Source organism: Strongylocentrotus purpuratus, unplaced genomic scaffold, assembly GCF_000002235.5.
Source record: "Strongylocentrotus purpuratus isolate Spur 01 unplaced genomic scaffold, Spur_5.0 spur5_scaffold_20, whole genome shotgun sequence".
Classification (NCBI taxonomy): domain Eukaryota; kingdom Metazoa; phylum Echinodermata; class Echinoidea; order Camarodonta; family Strongylocentrotidae; genus Strongylocentrotus; species Strongylocentrotus purpuratus.
Window position 1 is genome coordinate 13,513,259 of NW_022145606.1, and position 22,276 is coordinate 13,535,534.

Consider the following 22,276-nt stretch of genomic DNA (forward strand, 5'->3'; position numbering starts at 1 on the left):
CTCATGCTTCTTTCTCTTTCTCTCACTCTTCACTCTTTTGCTTTGCTCTCTCTCTCTCTCACTCTTTCTCTCATTCGCTTTGCTCTCTCTTTCTCACTTGTATCTCTATCTCTTTCTTTCTCACTGGTCTCTCTCATTCTCTCCCCCCCCCCCCCCACCTCTCTCTCTCTCTTTTTCTCTGTACTCTCTCACACACTATCTCCACAATCTCTATTCAAATTACCTGCATTTAATAATCTCTTAGAAACAATATTGGTTTTGTCTGAAATGAGAGGATGATGCACAGGGTATTTTCATTAAAAAAACAATAAATTATCCAGGGGTTGGTGTTAGGAAAAAAAAATGAAATTAATTGTCATAAACAGCAACTGCAGAGACGTACATGTATACTGACCATTGGTTCTTGCACAGACGTCTCTTTTAACGTGAACGAAGCCAGATTTGGGCAGACATTAACCAGAGAATTATCATCCTAATTTTGATTTGGTTTGACAATTTGCATCATTTTAAAAACAAAAAAGATAATATTGTTTTCAGAATAGCACCTGGGAAAACTATTTTAACGTCCATATCAAATCTCTTTCATATTTCACTTCTATTTTAAAACATTTGAACAAATTTCAAAAGCAGACAACGGTATGGTATTTTTTGCAGTTTATCTCGTCAAAGATCTTCACAAATTTTATTTACAATAATGTACAATATTTACAGACGGAACAAATATTTCTACAAAAACACATTAACCTGTATGCAGATCAACTGAATTTTTTAAGCCTTCACTTGGCATGGCTAAACTTGAAATAAGATAAATCGTCTAAAAATATTTGGCTTAGCATAAGCCTTGTCGCTACACTATATTTGAAATATAGGCTTCATAAATTACTTCTATAAAGAGAGCAAGTTTAAATATCCTCTCAATATAAGTGCAACTCATGTATTGTATGCAGTCGCATGTAACCCGGGTTCCAATTGGGTCCCATGCGCTGGGTTTATGATACTCTTTATTTTTGTCCATACTAAATTACTCATTATCTGTTAGCCAACAGGATGCTAGATAAAGTTTCTTTTACTTTATATACTATTACCATGCACATAATTTTCTTTTTAATGGGGCTGTCACACAAAATTGACATGCTAATCGTCACATTCATCTTGTCAAAGGCACATCCAAATTTACAAAACAAGAGGGGGTAGGAGTTGGGGAGGGAGGCATGCCTAGGCTGAGCACGAATCCTGTATGATCCTCATTCTCCTTGGATTTGCATCTTCAAAAAAAAAAGTCTGAAACAATTACTCCTCATCAGTATGTTTCTCGACTCTGATGTTCAGATCTCTTATTTCCTGTGTCTCCCAAACAAAATCCATTCCACCATTATCACCAGCAGGTCGAGGGTCATTTAGTTGGACAGGATGTAGCGCTTTCAGTTCAATATCAATAAATATTCTGCATGTCTGAAGCACTACCCTTGTTCAACAGATGCCTGCAAAATGAAAATGAAAAAATGAAAATTAAAGAATAAAAAGGTACTGTAGAGCATACAAGACAACAGCATTAATAACAGTACATGTTTATATTTTCAAAATGAACAAATATTTATTCATTATTTTGGTAAAAAAAGTGTGAAATCAAATTTCACGTTTATTCAAATTTAGTTTTATTTTGAAAACAATCATGATGAAATTCACTACCATTTTGACACGTTATAAAAGTTCAAATCGGTACATTATTTTACCTAAATAAATAAATAATAGTTGTTTTTTTTTAAACTCTCACTCGGGCACAAACCAAATGATAAACAAAGATTTGTTAATTTTGAAAAGATATAATATTTGCATTTTAATGCTATGACTTGTGTTAATTTCACTTGATCAGTGACCATTGAGACATATTAATTTTTAAGATCATCAAAGTTAACAAACAAACAAAACATTTTTTTCCCTTCTTTTTCTAAAGAAAAGGAAACAAGAATAAGAAACTGTTATTTCAGTTGTTCTATGTTGCAAATAAACAAGAAGTCCAATAAATTAAAAAACAAATGGCGGTTTGTGGTCACCCATGAGACGGTTTACCTTATACACCCCAGGAAACAAGATTTGTTTGTTTTCAGTTGGAGATACTCCTTAAAGATAAACTTTAGTACTGGTAATGCGATTGCATTGTGAAAGAAAAGGTGTGGAAAGGATCAGAAACAGTTGATCATGTAGCATGTAAGTATTGGTGTGCACTGCAAGGTTCTGGAGTCATCAAAATCATAATAAATTTGACCGAGTCTTGGTAAAGTAACAAACACTCACATAGAAAGCTATATATAAGAAAACACACATGGTGTCGGGGCTAGTACTACCTTGATTTCCTTGTCTTTCTATACTCATTACTCAGCCAGTATACATTTTCTTCCAAAATTGTTTGGCACATGTCATTTATTTGTAATCTTGAACATTCAGTGTAAGTTTCGTTTGATTCTGTGAGAATTATTTTTTTTTTTTTACCAGTACTGGAGTTTATCTTTAAGATAAAACAAGAAATTCGCATAAATGCAAAAAAAAAAGAAGGTGTTTTTCACTCATGATATTTACCTTGTACGCCCCCATCTCTCTTCGTAGTTCCTTGACGACCGATGCGAGAGCCTCAGGGTTGACGCCGAGCTCACACAGGTGCACACAGATCGTCAAGGTCTCGGAGTCAAGCCCCGTCTCCAGCAGCTCAGATATCTGATTCACAGCTACAAATTGTCAAAGAAATTAGAGTGTAGTAATTGTTAATAATTGTTATACTAACTACAATACATTATTGGCATGAGTCTATTCATCTAGGTAGCGTTTCATAAAACTGTCATAAGTACATGTAGGTAAGTTCACCGACTTCCCATTGAAACGTGTGTTAAACTTAGTCTACTTAAGATGTCAGTGAACTAGTAGTATTTATGACGGTTTCATGAGACGCTGCCCGGATTTCATCTCATGGAGAAACCCCCTCCCCCCAAAACAGAAGAAAAAACAAACAAACAACAACAAAAAACAAACAAGCAAGTTAAGGTTGTAAATTAATTAATTGTCATTAGTCTATCATGTCTAGCACTTGAGTCTTGCCTCTAGGATCAATCAAGGCCCAGACCCAAGCTAAGCCCCCTACCAAGACAAGACACTAAGTTCATGAATGATGGATTGATGATGATTTTTCTGTGCATTGCATCGTTTTCTCATTCATTCTCATTTCTGGCCAAGCAATGATGATCTGGGGCTGCGGCCGGAAAAAAAAAAATCACAATCTCTGAAAACAGAATTAGCCTAGATCTAATCTTTTTTAGCAAATTCTGCCCATTCATTCAGGTAATTATTACACATTTTAAATTTAACGTCTATTTGGGGGATTAGAACCTATTTCCTAGTCAAAATTCAAAATCAAACCAGCACTGGTAAACATTCACAAGATCTAGATCTAACTCAAGACGACGCCGCTAGACCCGGCCGAAAAATGGTCAGCAGAAGGGTCCTGAATCACAGCAATTCGTCACAAAATTGCTTTAAAATTTCACACGATTCTACATTCTAAATTGAACGATACTCACTATCTAGCGCTTCTCTAGCAGATGCTACAGGTGTTGATCCAATTTTCTCTTCCATTGCCCTACGTGGAGATTTTAAAATGTCAAATTTCGCCGAGGATTTTGAGCTTCGTTCCTTTAGATTGGATATGTGATTGCTGCCCTCTTTAGAGTAAGAATTGTAGATGTTTCAATTCAGCGCCGCTTTCAAAATAACTGTATCGAAAAGGGACAACGGATGGTAAATAACCTATTTTCTTTTGTTGACATGACTTAAATTATAATTTTGTGAGGTTGTTATGAATTCTGTGAGTGTGCTTTATACATCGGATCACATCAAAAAAGAAAATTCAATCAATTGGGCTTGGGGTGTATTTGGAATTGGGAGTTGATCGTTGTGTTGATAAGGTGACAAAAACTGACCGACGAAACTGCTGTGTTGCAATCAGCACTGCCGCGCCGCTGCTACAGGCGTGTATTCTCATGACTAGGGGTCTAGGCCTATCTACTAATCTAGTGCATAGTGACTCACGGTTTTGCAAATTAGTTATCCAAAAGCCTAGGATCTAGGCTTATATATCCCAGGGTGATAATGTGAAATATGAATTAGGTCTATCACATAGACTTTTCCTATCCTTGATTGGCACCCCTGCAAGTTGCATGCACATTCATTCATCATTGTAAACAAAATCATGAAATGTCAAAACCACTGTCCATGGGCATGGCCAGTTGGCTTCGTTGTTGGCTAGTGCTGCTCGTAAACAGTCCAGGCAGTGAACTATGTGTATGAATGATCTAGATCTATAATCATTAGGGGGCTGGTCCAAGAATGAGGATCGTCCTCATAAACAAGGATATCCTCATAAACCAGGACAAAATGCGTCCTCAAAAATAGTCCAAGGGTCGTCTGCATTTTCGAGGACGTTTTTTTTCATCGGCGCTCTGGGGGTTTCATGTTTCAGAACGGCCCGCTGGCGATGCCAAAAATGGATTCCCTGGGGGAAAATAACCCTAGTTCACCGTCTACTTTTATGGATTTTCCGTTTTCCCAAGGATTTATTGCTTATAATGTGAAAGTCTCTGTACAATGTCAATGTAAAATACATCAAGAAAATCATTGCAGAATCCGTTTTTTGCATCGCCAATGCGCCGATCAAAAATATAAAACGTCTGCAAAAATGCAGACGGTCCTTATTTTTGAGGACGCATCGGTCAGTGTTTAGGAAGACGATCCTCGTTTATGAAGACAATCCTTATTCTCGGACCAGCGCCCCTACTGATAATGTAGATTAGTCTAAATCTAGCTCTGACACCATCTGGCATCTGCCATGCCACCAAATTTACTGGAAGAATGCCAAGACGACAGCAGTCGAGCTTCCTTTTCTCCAGGTCTATCTTCTTGGACCATCTCCTTGCTTGTTGTAGCCATTCTCTTAGTCTCAGTCTAACCATATTATAGATTTACTCATTTTTATCTTGTGAGTAATTAAACGAGCACCATTTCTGTCCTTTCCTCTTTTCAGGTTGAAGTCTTGTCTCCGATTCGTTCCTGAACTTTTCATTGATCCGTCATCGCCATGGCGGAAGAGGAGGAGGGGCTTCTGTCGATGACATCATCAGCGAACCTGACTGTGAATCCATTCGACACTGTGAGCCTGGACAGCATGCATCTCCCTGCGTTCAGCCCATCGGTATTCAAGCCCAGTCAGGACACACCCTGCAGCAAGAAGGTGATTTTATGTAGAAACTACAGGATGTGTTCAGATGCATCAATCCTTAATGGGCTTAACTGTAGAATACCCCACCAATAGGGTTAGGATTAGGTTTAGTGTTACTTAAAAAGCTTAAGTCCTGAGATTTAGCTTCATTGGTGAAGTTTTTGGTAGTACTACCCTACGAACGTTTTGTCAAGTTTCGTGGTGGGGTATTGTTCCGAATAAGGTGGGCCACCAAAGTTTAAACATGATTTACATATTTATAACAAGAAGCGCAGTTGTCCGATCCATTCTAACACGATTAGAATTACGACCTCAAAAATTTAAACGGGCCTGATGTGCCCACTGCACAGACATGTGGAGGTGACATGGTATAGTGGTTCATTCATTTGATTCTCAATTCAAGGGTTGGGGGTTTAAATCCCAGCCTGGCACTAACATCCATTGGCAAGACAATAATTGACCTTTGTCAATCTCCACCCAGGTGTAAATGGGTACTTAACCGGATATGCCAGAGGGCTTACATATTTGGCCGCCAACTATGACCAGGGTAATAATGTAGGAGCATCACGACATGTCGAACATGTGCACTATGCAAGAAGCCACCACTGTCAACATTAGTATTAGGTCTCCACTAACGATTTGAAAAAATGTTACTTTCATCCTTGTCAAAACAATTTTTAAAAAGATATTCAACTGTCATGAATGTTGCTGAAAGGGCTCAGAATTTTTCTTTCCCTTTCTTTTTCCCGATCAAAATTTGTACAAGAACAAATTTCGCAAGAAATTTTCTTGATTTATAAATAGAAAGTGGAAAAAAGAATCCTGAGAATGACACACATTATTTTGAAATCTGGACCAGACCGGATACACTAACAAAAACCATTATGGATTCTGAAGTACAATTGTTGTCTTCATTCAATACAAGTATTTAACTTGGTATTCTATGTCTTGTTTTCCCACTGTATTGAAAACAGAAGAGTGGATTCCGCTGGTCCATCGATCAGATGTCCCTGCTCTACCCGGCTGATATTGACGAGTTACCACGACAACAGGACGCATCCTTCATCCCAAAAGAGAAAGAGGAGCAAGTACAGGAGGCTATAAATCAGGTTAGTCAAACGCATCTCATAGTTCCCAACAATTTTCGTATTTAATATTTTGGATGAATGATTCCTAGTTTTTGGCCTTAAAGCTGTTGTTTTGAAACCTAGATTCTTTTGCTGGCCATAAATCAGTTTAGTCAGTTCAAGCATCTCATAGCTCCCGACAATTTCTATTTTGGAGGAATGATTCCTATTTTTTGGCCTTCAAGCTATTGCTTCGAACCCTAGATTCCTATCTTTTTCTGAAATATTATATGTGAAAGAGTAAAGAAAATAGATTGTATTCCTAATTTTCCCTGGAGTGATTGCTAATTTATGCTGTGAAAGGTTGACGTGTATGGTATCTCTAGGCCTTATCCAATTTTTGCAATTAGTGAATGAATTATTTTACCCATGAAGTGGAGTAAACTTACTTTAGGGAAGTAGGGGGGGGGGGGGGGGACAACAATCAATTGTCATCTATTCTTATTTTGGAGGAATGATTCCTGTTTTGCTACCTTCAAACTATTGTTGTGAACTGCTACATATATCTTTAAAATTCATAAATTTCATGTTTTGTTTAAACGTTTACCAATCTGTGTCTCTTATTCTTTCTGCTTTCCTTCTAATTAATTTGCTATATACGGTATGTTTGATTATCCTTACCTCAAATATTTCTGTCTGACATACAATCGTGCTACTCTGACTTCAAAGAGAGCTATTATGAAGTGAAACGTTCATTATTCACTTCTTTTTCTCCCATTTTACAGTTTTTCTCTCAGAAAGTAGTAGTCCCATCACCATGGTCTCAGTCTAAACCCATGAAGCAAGTCACGTTCTCACCTAAACCTCCATCAGTCAGCAGTAAGTATGAGGGATTCAACGTTTCATATCACATTTTCTGTGTGCATTAAGTATTTGAAGCTGTACAGATTGTGTAGGTCGCTTTTGTTTCAGTCTAAACCTATGAAGCAAGTCACGTTCTCACCTAAACCTCCATCAGTTAGCAGTAAGTATGAGGGAAACAATGTTTCAAATCACGTTTTATGTGTGTGTTAAACAAAAGCTGGTCAGATTGTGTAGAGCCAACTTCTTAAATCATGTTTCATTTGTGTGTGAAGTACCTGAAGCTGTTCAGATTGCTTAGGTCTCTTTGGTCTGAGTCTAAACCATCAAGTACATGTAAGTCACGCTCCCACCCAAACATCCATCAGTTATTGTAATACAGGCCTGATAAAAACCTGATTTAAAATTGTTTCCCGATTATTATTTATTTTTTTTCTTCCCGATTTAAAAAAAAAAAAAAAAAAAAAAAAAAATCATTTTTTTTTTTCCCCCTAAAATTTATCCTGATTTTCCCGATTTCCCCTTTATTTTCTCTAGTCTTCCCTTTTTTGCCCTATTTTTTTCCCCAATTATCCCAATTTTTTCCCCATTTTCTTAGTCGAAAGGGGGGGAATGTTGTTAGATGCCATTTTTTCCCGCGAATCCTCTTTTTTTATTTTTACTCAAGGGGGGGCGTGGTTGAGGGGAAAACAAAAAACCTATTTTTTCTTTAGTGCTCACTATCACCCCTGTGTAATAGCAGTGTGTATGAGTACGTATGAGCATTAAAAGAATCTTCATCTTTTCACTTCCCTGTCTTTTTCCAATTCCATGTTAATTCTTAGGGGGCAATATTATTCCTATTTTGTAAATTACTATTTGTCCAAATGTACATGTATTGTTACTTGATGTACATATTTTGATCTTTTGTAAATTCAATTTGTTTCATCCTGGCTGCTAATTTAAATGTACAATATAACAATTCAATTCATATCTTTTCCCTTTCTTCAACAATGCTTTCAGTTCTGAGTGAACACTCCGCTGAGAATTCCATCTGTTCGTCAACGAATGGATCCTTCCTTGGAAGTGTATCGGGAAAATGCGATGGTAAGAAACCTATAGTAAATGTTGCATTGTAATGACATTAAAGCCCCATTGCACTACTTGTAGCTACTTGCCCCCTCTTTATAGCAAGCAGTGCCTAATTGGTGCCTGTTGGTCCCCCATGGTCCTCTTTTTCTTATGTTAATTGAGAGCTGATTTGATGAGATAACCACCTGTCAGTGACCATGCAGGGAGTTCTAATCCCTCCTGGCCACACTAGTGCAAATGGTCTTTTAGATATTGGTATACTGCAAAGTTAGGCTATAGTTTCTAAATGCTGTAGATACATGAATTACCTTGCTTACTTAATTCATGTCTGCACATATCCTACACTTATCAATTTCTTTGTACTTTGTAGTATAATTTATCTTTGGGTAATTAAAGAGCATACTAGGGGAAGACATTCAGATTTTAGTCAAAGAACAGAACAAATATTTGGGTTGTGGTTGTGGTTATTTTAACAGACTGCTAAGAAGTAAGCAACCAGAAGACCAACGGCTTTAGGTCCTCTCAGAGAGACCTAGTAATGAGGACAGGGTTCGTACGGGTCATGGAAAACCTGGAAAGTCATGGAATTTTACTTTATTGCTTTTAAGGCCTTGAAAGTCATGGAAAATTATTTTTTCCATTGGAAAGTCATGGAAAGTCATGGAATATCAAAATTATGGACAACTATAGTATTTTCTCACTATACAAGTGAATAAATGGAGATATTTCAACCATTTTCTTCTCGTATTTTCTTTCATTCGTAACATACCGACTGATTGTACTTGTGAATGTGTTCACTATGATCGATGGATAAGCGCTGTGTACGTGGGTGTGTACGTGTACGATACGAACTACGTGTGTATGGTCAGTGTATGGCGGTACGGTCCACATCGTGCGCACATGGCTAGCTTGCGAGCGAGCTCGCTAGCGCTAGCTCAGTTCAGCAAGCTAGCGCACGTGTACGTGTGCAGTGTGTGTGTGCATATGATGATGGTGCCAACGCGACATGTGACACTCCAAGAACGAATGTAATGCCTCGATTGCACTTTGGCTTTGCATTAAATTGCGACCACTTAGACTACTACAATTTTTACACTTCTCCAATAAATGAGGAAAAAGTAAATTAGTAATATTTGTTTTTTAATTTTCATTATTTAAATAAAAAAGGAACAATACTGACGTGTCAACAAGGCAAATTGGCAGCGCTAGCTCGTTGACGATCTATATATCGACGCGACGGCATGTGTTTTGAAACTTTTGTGCATGTGTTGATTCTTCATGAAACGGAGTTGTTTATTTTCACAGACCTTGGAACTCGTCACGTGGATATTTTCACCATTACAAATTTTGTGGAAGTGATATTCAAAATGCCTGGAAATTGTCATTTTAAGGATGCTTGGTTAGAACACCCGGATTACCGTGGCTGGATTTTGAAAGAAAGTTCCGATCTGGGGACTGCTAGATGTGCTGTTTGTATGTGTAAATTCAGTGTCCGTAATATGGGCGAAGCAGCCGTCAAGAGCCACAAGAAGAGTGAAAAACACACAGCAAACCTCCAACAGCAACAACGTCGTAAGTGAGCATTTTTAATGTGAATTTTACCGATCCTTTATTGAGCATGAATCCAAATAATGACTGATAATAATTATATAAAAATGAAAGATTTGAGATTATTTAGCGATGCGATGTCACCTCGCAGGCATTGGTTACTGCTTACTGCGACCAGCCCGTTCGGGAGCGTCCCCGGCCCCGGGCCGGGCCGGCTAGGTTACTGCATGCAACAGCCCGAACGCTAACCCAGGGGGCTCCGCACTCACACGCCAGTGTTGTACCGGGCACTGTATGTGGACTGCAGAAGAAAAAAAATAATAATAATTTACCTTAAAATTGACCCCAAAAATCATAAAACTAAATTTTGTACTTACAATTGGGTCCAACAGTTTGCTTGCCTTGAGAAGTATTTCCTCCTTTCTATTTCTTTAAAATATGTTTTTAAGGAATGAGTCAAAAATTAGTCCACTTGTCTTAGTGACTTACATCAATTGGCCAAAAGTTGCCGTGAATTTTTTTTTTTTTCCTTCCCCATACTGTCAAACGGTTGTCAAAATAGGAAAACGTTTATGCTTTTAATGGTCGTTTGAACGGCAGTTAAACGTTTTGACTCGGCCCTAAATCTTACCAAATGATGATATTTATATTTTATTTATTTTAATAGACATTTTTTTCTTTTCTCCTAGATTCTACTCTCTCACTCAAGAGCTTCTTCAAGGCAAAAGGTGCAGAAAGTTCATCAGTATCTATCACGTCTACAGATGCAACAACCAGTACTTGTGCGCCATCAACCTCTAAAGTGACAACTCCCATTCCTGTTGCTGCAAGAGAGGAAACTTTAAAAGCTGAAATACTCTGGTGTCTGAAAGTGGTGGAGGATCATTTATCATTTCATTCTTGCCAGCACAACAGTGAGCTCTTTCAAAGAATGTTTCCGGACTCAGCTATTGCTAAGGGTTTCACGTTGTCAGAAACAAAATGTCGGTATATGACGGTGTTTGGTTTGGGCCCATATGTGCAAGACCTCCTTTATGACAACATAAAACAATCAAACCACTATGTGATACTGTTTGATGAAAGCCTCAACAAGAAGCTCCAGAAAAAGCAGATGGACTTCCTCATAAGAACATGGCAACACAATGAAGTTTGCACTCGCTACTTGACGTCTGTGTTCATCGGACATGGTTCAGCTGTTCACCTCAAGGAAGAACTGAATAAAGTTCTGCACACAGTTGGCTTGGAAAAATTACTGCAAATATCAATGGATGGTCCCAACGTTAATTGGAAGATGTATGATGACTTTACGCGAGAGTACACTGCTGACCTGACCAAATCCATACTGAATATAGGCTCATGCGGGCTCCATATAGTTAATGGTGCTTTTCTGACAGGTGCCAAGGCTGCTGACTGGGAGGTGGAAAGCTTTCTATCATCCTTGTATTACCTGTTTTCTGATTCCCCTGCCAGAAGAGAGGATTATCAGAAGATAACTGGAGATCATACCATGCCACTTAAGTTTTGCAAGACCCGATGGCTGGAAAACCTTCCTGTTGCAGAGAGAGCAATCAGCATCTGGGAGAGTGTATGTGCGTATGTTAAAGCAGTAGAAGAGAAGAAAATCCCTCACCCAAAGAACAAGTCCTTTGAAACTGTTTCAAAATGTACTCATATAACTGATTTCTTAGCAAGACTGTACTTCTTCATATCTGTTGCAAAGCTGGTCAATCCTTTCCTAACAGACTATCAGACTGATGCACCAATGCTGCCCTTTTTAGCTGAAGACCTTACTAGAATGCTTGCATCCCTTATGCAGCGATTTTTAAAGCTGGACAGGAGTACCATTACTTCTCCTTACAAGATAATGCAGGTAGATGTTAGCAGTGAGGCCATTCAGCTGCCCTTGGCCAAGTTGGACATTGGATTCTACACTGAGAAGAAGCTGAAAGATCTGAAGGCGAAAAATATCATCAGTGAGCTGAAAGTTCTGGAATTTCGCACTCAAGCAAAGAAGTTTCTTGCTGCAATGACCCGGAAGCTCATTGAGCGATGTCCGCTTAAGTATGCACTTGTGAGAAATATAGGATGCTTGAGTCCAAAGAACATGGCAAAAGACAAAGAAAACTCCACTGCAAAGCTGAAGAGGGTGCTTAACACCCTTAGTGATGCCCACAGACTTAAGGATTCATGTGACGATATCCTAAGAGAATACTCAGAAGCATGTGATGAGGCATCAAGAAGTGCAGAGATGAGAGACTTTGATCCAAAGAAAGAGAGATTGGACTCTGTAATGTGCAAATTTCTGTCCGAGTCTCGCTATTCGACCCTCTTAAAGTTGGTCCGCATGTTGCTTGTCTTGTCCCATGGACAAGCCTCCATTGAGAGAGGTTTCTCAATCAACAACGAAGTTGAAGAGGACAATCTCCTGGGACACTCACTGATATCATTGAGGGCCATTTATGACCATATCAAGTATGTTGGAGGAATCAAGAATGTGACTATTGACAAATCAATCATGTTGGCTGCGTCTGCAGGCAGGCAGAAATACCACATCTATCTCGATGAACAGAGGCGTAAAAAGGAAAAGGAAAAGAAAGAAGGAAAGAGAAAAGGACTGATGGATGGTTTGGAAGAACTAAAGGCCAAACAAATGAGACTGCAAGCAGATGTGAAAAGTCTTCACACCTCAGCAGACAAGTATGCTGAGGAAGCAGAGTCACAAGGAAGATTGACTTGTATTTCCAAATCAAACAGCCTCCGACGTACAGCAAAGGAGAAGGCATCCCAGTTACAAGTAATTCAGAAACAGATTGATGAACAGCTGAATGCCATTAAGAATTATTAAAGAACTTGGACAGTTTGTTACCAATGCCACCAAATATTCAGACAGGTGCAATGTGTAGAGGGATTTCTTTCAAACAGCTACATGAAGATGTCTCAAGAAAAAACTCATTCAGAAATTATTGACCAGCTTAATGCTAGCGAAACAAGAATTCATCAGCTGATGTGAGTAGGCCTACTGTGTTTTGTTGGTGAAATCAAAATTGGTGATGGTATGTGTGTGAGTTTGTGTGTTGGTGTTGTTTTGTTTTCTTTTTTTTGGGGGGGGGGGGGTAGTTACCTTGTACATGCAAAGGAGAGCTATTGAAGGAATCATGGTGGTCCATGAAACCAGGAACAGGCAATTTGTATTCTTTAGAAGTGAAAATTGCCATTAAAAAATGGACAATTGTTGATATGAATACATGTATGTGTAATTGTAAGAATATTATATAGCAGTGCATATCGAATATGATGAAAAAATAACATGTAATTGTAACAGATGAAATAACTAGATAACAAAAGCTGCCTTTCTATTAGTAGACTTGAAACATGCACTTTGCTTCGCTTTGATTTGAGATCAAATTTTCAGTCTACCGTGTAAAAAAAATGTGTAAAAGTCATGGAAAGGTCATGGAATTCTGGCTAGAAAAGTCATGGAAAGTCATGGAATTAAATTTATGAGAAAGAGTATGAACCCTGGAGGATTAATGCCTTACCAAAGGGCACTAGCGCATCGCATTGGTTTCGAACCCGAGTCGCCAATAACAAGACCACTGCTCTACCAACTGAGCTATTGCGCCTCCTCTATTTTGTTTAGGAATCCCAAGAAGCAATCTTACAAATTTTTTGTTGTTTGAGCTCATCTAGACTTGCCGCAGTATATTGCAATAAAATACCTTTCAAATGAATAAAATTTAAATTTTGTTTCTTCCTTTAGTGAGTTGTCAGACGGCCATCACGCTCCCTCTCAATTTCGATTTAGAGTCCTTTCTCGGTAAGTAAACACCTTACTCTTCTACCATAAGCCTATCAGAAGTCATACTATGATTAGTGATTTTATAATAATTGATGTTAGTAACTTCAGAAGGGCTTAGAAAGCAATGATTAATTATAGACATGGGAGGGGGGAGACACTCACTGGTCAAACAAACAAAAACTTGCTAATAAAGCACTGTGATTAGTATTAGTATTGAATTACAGTCAAACTCTTCTTAGCAGTAACCTTTCTCGAAAGGCCATCTTTCTACAGTGGCCTGTTTTTGGGGGGGAGTGCCCTTAAGAAGCAGGTTTGGATATATACCTCGAGCAATTGCTCCTTCTACTAGTAAAAGTATAGCAGCATTAAACCATTTAGGTTGTCAAAGGCGCAATCTTGATCCTGGGCCCTGTTTCATTAAACTTATTATCAAAGAAATATTGTCACATTTCTATGATGACTTTGCATGCTTATTGAAGCAATCAAATGCAGTTATTTCACTAGCTTGTAACAATTGCTGTAACTTGATATTTGTAACAAAATTTATGAAACAGGGCAAAAGTCTACATGTATTTGACTCAGAGTTTAGTGTTCATTTTCAATGGTGAAGTAATACCATTTTTAGTTGCAAAAATAGGAAAATTATCTAAACTCTCTTGCTCATGAAGTTTAATCTATCTTCTAAGAATCTGTCCATCCGTTTGCATGGTTTAGCAGCTGCATTAAAATGAAAGGTACAATCTTGATTTATTTTCAAACTGAGTAAATTATTGAATTTCATGTAATGTGATTAACAGGTAAGGGTCGCTTCATGTACACCAAGTCCAGCGTGGAGTCCTTCCCCGTGGCTCCCCTGAGACGCAAGCTCTTTACCCAGAGCGAGTCCAGCTCCAACGGCCTTCCCTCTGCCAGCCCTCTATCAGTGAGCAGCAGAGAGAGCGGACCGTTCTCACCCTCTATCTCACCCATCAAGTCTAGCCAGGAGAGCAGTCCTGCGGAGTACGGCCATGTACCAAAGACACCAAGTTCTGTTGAGGTGAGACTTGGGATGGATCGATAGTGGTGATAATGATGGTAATGTGGAGGAGGATTGTGGCAGTGATGAGGAAAGTGATGATGTAGCTGTTAATGAAAGTTTAACTGGTAGTGCTTGATTCTGGTGATTTTGATTGTGGTGGTGATGATGACTAGGATTGTAATGGTACCTCCATCATTGTGGTTATGATGGTGGTGGTGCTAGTCGTGATGACAACTATTGTAATAGTGACAGATATGATGGTGGTAATGAGGAGGATATTGATGATACAACCGTTAATGATAGATGAATGGTTATGCTTGCAATAATGAGCAATGAATAAAATTACCACACTTAAACTATTTTGATAAAGTTATTAATTCTGTTACCCTTTCCTTCTCCTTGAACCAATTTTTATCTTCTATATAGAGCCAGTTTTCTTCCAGTCCTATCGCTCGTTTCAGGACCACTCCACTTCGACCAGTCCCTCATGTGCAACACCAAGCATCACCTCTCTGTGGCAAAATGGAATCTCCCTTGATGTCACCCATAAGAGAAGTCCCACAAGGTACAGGTACTTGTATTTCTTAACCTTTTGCTTGGTATTGTTACAGTAATAAGTGTAAGCAAATTTCTGTATTACAATACCCTTGGCAAGCATGTAGACATACACCTGCACAAGCACTCTGGGTTATTAAAAGCTGACCAAAGAAATTTTGAGTCTATCTGTTAGCAAGTTAAAATTAATTGTGTTACAGTTTCTGATTGTTTCTGGCGTGTACTGTTAACGCACAGTATCCCACAGCTTGTGTATTTAAAATTCGTTTGATATCATACATGGTATAAATTTTGAGGTGTTCACACTTATACAAGCATTGCTTTTTAGTGGACCCCTCTGTTACCAACATGTATTTCTTAAATTTGTTTTAAAAGCTTATAATTGATTTGTAATGTTATGTTGGAAACATGAATGAATTGAAATTGATATAAAAATTGAAATTGAAATTGAAATTGAAAGTTGTATGAGAGTTCAGTGAAATACAATAATTTTCATCTTTTACTAATTTTATGCAGGTCTCCCACCCAGCCCTATTTCACACAGCCCTGTTGAATCACTGAGTAACGGTGACCATATCTCACCCTTAGTCATCAAGGGCACCTCACTGTACCAACCACCACGGCCTTCTGAGAACATGATGGAAACCAGTCTTTCCAAAGCGGGTATTCTAGAATTCAGACCCCAGATGGCCGATGTAGGGAGAGACGGAGGAGAAAAAGAAGGGATGGAGGGAAGGACAAAACTCTCGCCCAATCTGAGAGGGATTTCTGAAAACGAAAGAGAGGGGGAGGGAGAGATGGACAGAAGACAGGAATCATTGATGAAAGTGTTTGATAGGAGTGACAGAGAGGAAGAATTTGATCATGGATCGATAGAAGAGTTCGATGAAAATGTCGGAGAAGAACTGATGGAAAGAAGGAAGGATTTCACTCTTGGTTTGACAAGAGAGTTGAGCCCTATACAGAAGATTGGTGACCATATCTCAACGCTAGATGAACCAGGTTGCTCATCAAGACTACATGGTACTCAAGAAGAGAGCAGTATGGATACCAGTCTCATGAGTAACAGGGGTAGGTTTTGTTCAATGTTATCTTTTGTATATTCTTGTTTTCTTTTTTTGTTAAAATAACCATCAACATCTACTCTTTAAAGCCCCACTGCACTACGTATAGCTACTTGTTCCCTCTATACAGCAAACAATACCTAATCGGTGCCTGTTGGTCCCCCATGATCCTCTTTTTCTTATGTTAATTGAGAGCTGATTTGATGAGATAAACGACCTGTCAGTAACCTTGCAGGGAGGTCTAATCCTCCTGGCCAAACTAGTGCAGACAGGCTTTAAGAGCTCTACCATATATATATGCTTCATCCTCAAGAGTCTTGGGCTTTTTTTGTCAAACATATTTTAGGTTTTTTTTTGTTGTAAAGGGATTTTCATTTGGGTTATGTTTTGGGGTTACAGGGTTAGGCATTGTGTTCAGTTCAGGGTTGAGTACATGGTATTGACTGTGAAGCAATAGTCACTGGGCATTGTCATAAAGCCTCTCTTTGAAACTCCACGGCCCAAATTCACAAAGGAGGTTTAAATTAACATATGGTTAAACTTTCATTTACATATTAACCCATGGTCTAAAATTAGCGCAAAATACGCGTGACACAGTCAGAGGTCAAATATTAGACGCGTGCAAGGCAAGTTATGTTTAATTTGCACTAATTTTAAACCATGGGTTATGAAAATGAGGGTTTGAACCATAGGCTAAATTTAAACCTCCTTTGTGAATAAGGGCCAACAATTTTGTTTTGTTTTTTGTTTTTCCTTCTTATCATTTTGATGATTCCAGTACCTTGCAGTACACACCAATACTTATGATCAACCTTTTCTGATTGATTCCACAACGTTTCTTTCACAATGCAATCGCATGACCAGAAGTCAACTTTATCTTTAACTAGTAAAACATTTGACATGTGTTCAAAGACTTTTATCAACTTTATTTTTTTCATTGCATACAGGTCAATTGAGGGAGAACATTCATGCAAGCAGTCCACCAAGAAAGAATATTCCATGTGACTTCTCATTAGAAGCCAGCACTGCTCTTAGCCCTATCCCAAAGACTAGTGACCTACCACTCTCCCTACCGCTCTCCCCAGTCAGGGCAGGGGCAGACGAGACCAAAGACGGGGTCAAGATCCAGTCTTTCCGACCCAAGGGGTGCCACAAGATGGTCTCCTTTCACATCGGGACAGAGTTCAGCCCCATCCGATGTGCAGAGAGTGGTAGTCACCACATCTTGGGACAAACCTTGCCCATCACGTCATCTCGAGTGCATGAGAGCAACACAGAGCTGTTGATGGAAACCAGTCTCTTTTCTTTTGATGGACAAGAAGAGGCAGAGGGTGATCGATCAGAGAGAGTAGAGAATCTTGGGGCAGATACAGATCCAGGTGGTATGATGATTAAGGTCGTGAGGACAAGCCCTCAAGAAGATGTCGCAGGGTCAAAGTTGTTGGACAATGTATCAAGAGGAACTAAAGATGTTCACAAGGAAAAGGAATATTTAGAGTCAAGTCGTGATGAGCTTAGACAAAAGTATGTGAAAACAGCATCCCAGGATGTCATGGAAAGGGAAGGTATGGATCATCCCCTTTTACATGAATGTAAGGACAGTTGTGTTTCCAATTCAGCTGATGATGGGGCCTTTCGGCATCCTCCTGAGAATCTCAAGATGTTTTTGAGAACTTCAAGTATCCGGGACGGTGCCACCTCCAGCTGCTGCAGGCCATACGAGCCATGTGACCATTCCAGCGCGTGCTGGGTAGCGGATTCAAACTCCTCTTCTCTAAAGGGTGAGGCACTTCTAGGAGAACGATCGTTTCCGCTCCAGAGCCCCATGGTATCTCCAACATGCCTGACATCAACGATGCGATACGGCACGCCAACTGTCAATCCACCTTTTGGACTGCCTGCAAGAGGTGTCCAAAGTGCCACCCCATCGATGGACTTCAGTTCAGTCTCCTTGATTGCAAATGCTTCTTCTACGAAGGAAACCGTGCAAACGTGCGAAGAGGTAGATCATTCCACCGGCACAACCAGAGGACGGTTCCACCAGGAGTCTTCCAGAGACCTGAGGTTTGATGAAGTGGACTTCTATGAGAGGGTCGAGGACTGTTCGATGCAAACGTCTTTCAGGAAATCCGTTGCGTGCTCCATGACAACCAGCAGGAGCTACGACTCTTTGCGGAAGTATGCAGAGGAGAAAGCGAACACGAGTGTGCAAGAGGATTGGCTGATGACGTCGTTGTCGGAGGCAGATCTGCAGAGTCACAGGTCTTCTGAGCTCCAGGAGATGGTTCCTGGCGGAAGGGAATCTGCAGGAACCGCTCCAGCAGGTTTGCTCCAACGTGGTGTGAACGAACTTGGTGCTGCAGCGCAACAGGGTCATAACTCCCATCCCGTCTTTCAGAGAAGTGCCTCAGACCCGCCCCAAGGGGCTGAAATGCGAGAAGGATCTAACTCCTTCGACTTTCAACCGAGTCATCCAATGGAGGATATGCAAGAAGGTAGCATGTCTGTCCATAACGAAACTCCTAACATAGGTCACGCCACAGAACGTGGTAGTCTATCCAGGCTAAACGTACATCAGAAACTCTATCTGAACACAAATGTGCAAGAAGGACTCATCTCAGGGGATATCAGCAAAACGGACGTAACTCCTCTGAGGCCTATTTCGGTAAACCTACTCTCTCATGTAACCAGAGCTGGAGTAGACAGTGGGTACAACACACACAGTGCAAATGTTTCAATGGATATTGGTGATGTAGAGAACAGCTCCTGAAAAATTATAGGTTCCATTAAGTCATGAAGGGCTATAATTAGATCTCGCTGATAATAACATCTATGTACAATGTAAGAATAATGACAAAAAGCACTGGATAAAATGCAGACATCAAGTTCTGAACTGATGTCACATCAAAGGAGCTAAAATGGTTGGCTCTCAGTCTCTGAAAATATTTTCTAGGTCTGTCTTTTCGGGAAAGTCCACCATGATATTGAGTTCATTTTAAGAATGAGAGAAACATGTCAGAGAACGTTTGAGCAAAAAGAGATTAAAATTAAGAAAGTTATGAAATTTTGAAGGTGCGATCAATCAAATACAAATTGGCTACTCTGTGATGTATCTTGCAAGCTCCCATCCAATACGCCCTGTTTTAAAAAAATCATACAAATCACCCTGAATATAAATATTTTCTAAACATGATTTTATACAACTCCTGTAAGGGTTGTATGAAATTAATTTATAAATCCAATCCGTCATTACTGGAAAAAATGAAAGTTCTATACATTTTCATGTCCCGAGCAATTGGAGAGGGGCTCTAATTATTTATATCAGAGTGGTGCCGATTTGTGTTTCACTGATCACAACTTCAACAATTCATAACTTTCCTATAACTAATGTGATTTTGCTCAAACCTTCACTAATTTGATTCTCTCATTTTTCTGCTTTTATTGATTAACCAACTTAATATCGGGTAGACTTCACCTTGAAGAAATTTGGTGGCCAAACGATACCATCAAGATGAGCAAACCGTTCACAATAATATGATTACTGTTCATATACCCCTTGTAAATTCAATGTTTTTATTTTTGTGTGTTTTTTGTAATTCAAGAATGAAAGGTGGACCAGTTAAATTAAGGCCTTTGTTGTATACTTCTAGATGTAAGTGTTAATATGTCACATTCTCAAGAAACATAAATAGGGACAAGTTAAATTTTCACATACTGTACTGTACTTTAAAAATGACGAAACTTGGGTAGGATATGAATAATTTAGCTGTTAACTATAAATTCATTGGAATCTGACCTACAGCAGTGACTTTAATTACCTTTTATTTATTCACAAGAAGGGAGTGATTTAGAAGAACTTTTTGTATCAGTTTGTATCAGTTGTACAATGTGTTATACCTAGCTAGAATTGACAGTATAATTTGATAATAAAACAGGGTATTTTTTTCAAGTACAAAAGTAAATTAGACTCTTCCCTCCACGTATCCATTTATTTGCATTGTCTTAGCTGCGTGCATCTGACGCAAAGGCAACCTGAATATAATCCAGATGGTCTGACTCCATAGGATCGTAAATTGTATACAGGTGTATAACAAATCGTCGCTGTTTTCACGAAGTGACGGTAGTGAAAAAAATTGCATTCACTTTGCGTTACGATTTTCCTCACTACCGTCACTTCGTGAAAACAAGGACGAAATATTGAATGGAATTTCGTTGTTCAATGTAAGATATATTCACCTCCAAATTAAGAGTTTCCTATGTGTCATTACATTTCAAGCTCGGCCTGTTGCCTTGGTGAAATATAACATGACTTGTTGAAATTTTGAATTTGTCTGTTCATATATTTTGTTATATTGAACTCCTGAATATGCAATATTTATACATGTATAATGTTTAGCCTTAGTTTAATAGACTACATACATCTACATCCATCAACATCATTATGTTCAGTTTACTATGATAAACGTTAAATTAATTCTGTGTACGCCACACAAATAATCTCTGTTAGCCCCTTTGTAAGCATTCATGTGATTAAGACTTCAAGATTATATTTTTACGGTTCTGTGCATTGAAACATTTCCCTTTTTTTCCCCTTTCTTACAAAGCGACTAGAAAAGGTTAATTATGAATACCTATTGGTATTGCTTAAACCTTCGTGCTTTTTTCCATATTTTTTATGACGACACAACAGGGGAGTCATCCAGGTTCCCATTATTGTATGAAATTATTTAATGGTACATTAAATGGTATATTAAATGTAAATATCCACATACATGTAGTGCAGAATTACTTGACAGGATCCCATTTTTTTTTAATTATTAGTATCCTTAAAGTTTACACCCACATCTGTCGAATTGCAATATGAACAACAATACACATAATTATGAAAAAAGAGAAACAATGTTTGTATCTTGATCCTATGATAGTTTTTGCAAAAGTAACACTGCTATGATAAAAGTTATACGTGTAGCTACCTGACTTGTGTAGGCATGTGTGATAACTTTGTTTTGTTGGTTAAAAGTTATAGATATTCATGTTATATAGACTCAAGTTCATGTGCCATATTTTCTTTATACATAGATGTAAGAATACACATGTATGATAATAATAAATATTTCGATTTGAATATATATGAACAAAATTTGAATGAAGATTTTATCCTACTTGTTATGTATGTAAGGCATGTGTTCACGGCACATCATGTAACCTTTGAGAGAGAGAGTGCATGTGAGAGACACATTTGATATCCAACGAAAAAAAAGCCATACCATAGAATTAGTGCTAAGTTCAAGGAATGGATTAGAGTTTCTATCGCTCAAGTTTCTTTCTATCTTGAAGCTTATGAATTGCTAAAACTGAATACGAGAACATTCAGGGTTCCGCCCATGGACCCCCCCCCCCCCCCAGAGGGTGGTTGTCCTAGGGGGTAGTTGACTGGGGGTGGTTATCCGAGGGTAGGTCTCCAGATACGGTCCAGACTAAACGGGGTAACCATGATTCTTCATTCTTATTGCAACCCTAGGTCCGTTTGTTTTGCACAATACTATTCAGACATTGAACCCGGGAGAAGAACTGTTGATGTAAATCACGTGGGCCTATAATGTTCTTACAGTGTTAGGGTCATTATGAAGAACAAAAATGTATAGAAAAATCGGGAGCTTGCCTAATCAATTTTTATTGAAACTATTTGGTGTCCAATAACAGCTAGGAAGGAGAATCACCAGATATGGCAGTATATCAGTCAACTGTGCTGCATATATAAGGCCTGCAATGTCTGACGCTTGACATAAATTACGCTTGACATAAATCACAGTTGAAAAGAGAGATCGAGACAATTAGTTTCTGAACCCCCCCCCCCCCCCCCCAAAAAAAAAAATAATAATAATAATAATAATAATAATAATAAATAAAAAAAAAAAATACAACTGAGAGACAGAGTGCAACTCTGAAAACGTCACGAATGAGTTTGAGTTTTGAGTTTATTTTATTTATACACGGTAAAAGCCCGAAACAGTTCGCAGACTGGTTTCA

General features: G+C 38.7%; 2 protein-coding genes across 3 annotated transcripts; both read left to right on the forward strand.

Moving 5' to 3' along the window:
- Positions 1–3,707: 3,707 nt before the first annotated feature.
- LOC115927238 lies at positions 3,708–20,340 on the forward strand. 2 transcript variants are annotated; one of them, XM_030992808.1, is made up of 10 exons: positions 3,708–3,786; positions 5,069–5,275; positions 6,238–6,372; positions 7,116–7,209; positions 8,194–8,277; positions 13,571–13,627; positions 14,407–14,645; positions 15,054–15,192; positions 15,699–16,253; positions 17,194–20,340. In XM_030992808.1, the coding sequence occupies exons 2-10, from the start codon at positions 5,123–5,125 to the stop codon at positions 19,014–19,016; spliced, it is 3,279 nt and encodes a 1,092-aa protein (XP_030848668.1). In that variant the 5' UTR covers positions 3,708–3,786; positions 5,069–5,122; the 3' UTR covers positions 19,017–20,340. The 2 variants fall into 2 exon arrangements, with proteins under 2 accessions (XP_030848668.1, XP_030848669.1); XM_030992809.1 differs by lacking the exons at positions 3,708–3,786; positions 5,069–5,275; positions 6,238–6,372; positions 7,116–7,209 and adding an exon at positions 7,276–7,354.
- On the forward strand, positions 8,806–13,327 carry LOC115927239. The gene is made up of 2 exons (XM_030992810.1): positions 8,806–9,834; positions 10,500–13,327. The coding sequence occupies exons 1-2, from the start codon at positions 9,504–9,506 to the stop codon at positions 12,653–12,655; spliced, it is 2,487 nt and encodes an 828-aa protein (XP_030848670.1). The 5' UTR covers positions 8,806–9,503; the 3' UTR covers positions 12,656–13,327.
- Positions 20,341–22,276: the final 1,936 nt, after the last annotated feature.

Coding starts and splice junctions, on each gene's coding strand:
- LOC115927238 (XM_030992808.1), top strand. CDS start 5,123: ATGGCGGAAGAGGAGGAGGGGCTTCTGTCGATGACATCATCAGCGAAC. Junction 8,278..13,570: donor TGTATCGGGAAAATGCGATG/GTAAGAAACCTA, acceptor TTCTTCCTTTAG/TGAGTTGTCAGACGGCCATC. Junction 15,193..15,698: donor CATAAGAGAAGTCCCACAAG/GTACAGGTACTT, acceptor AATTTTATGCAG/GTCTCCCACCCAGCCCTATT.
- LOC115927239 (XM_030992810.1), top strand. CDS start 9,504: ATGTGTTTTGAAACTTTTGTGCATGTGTTGATTCTTCATGAAACGGAG. Junction 9,835..10,499: donor CCTCCAACAGCAACAACGTC/GTAAGTGAGCAT, acceptor CTTTTCTCCTAG/ATTCTACTCTCTCACTCAAG.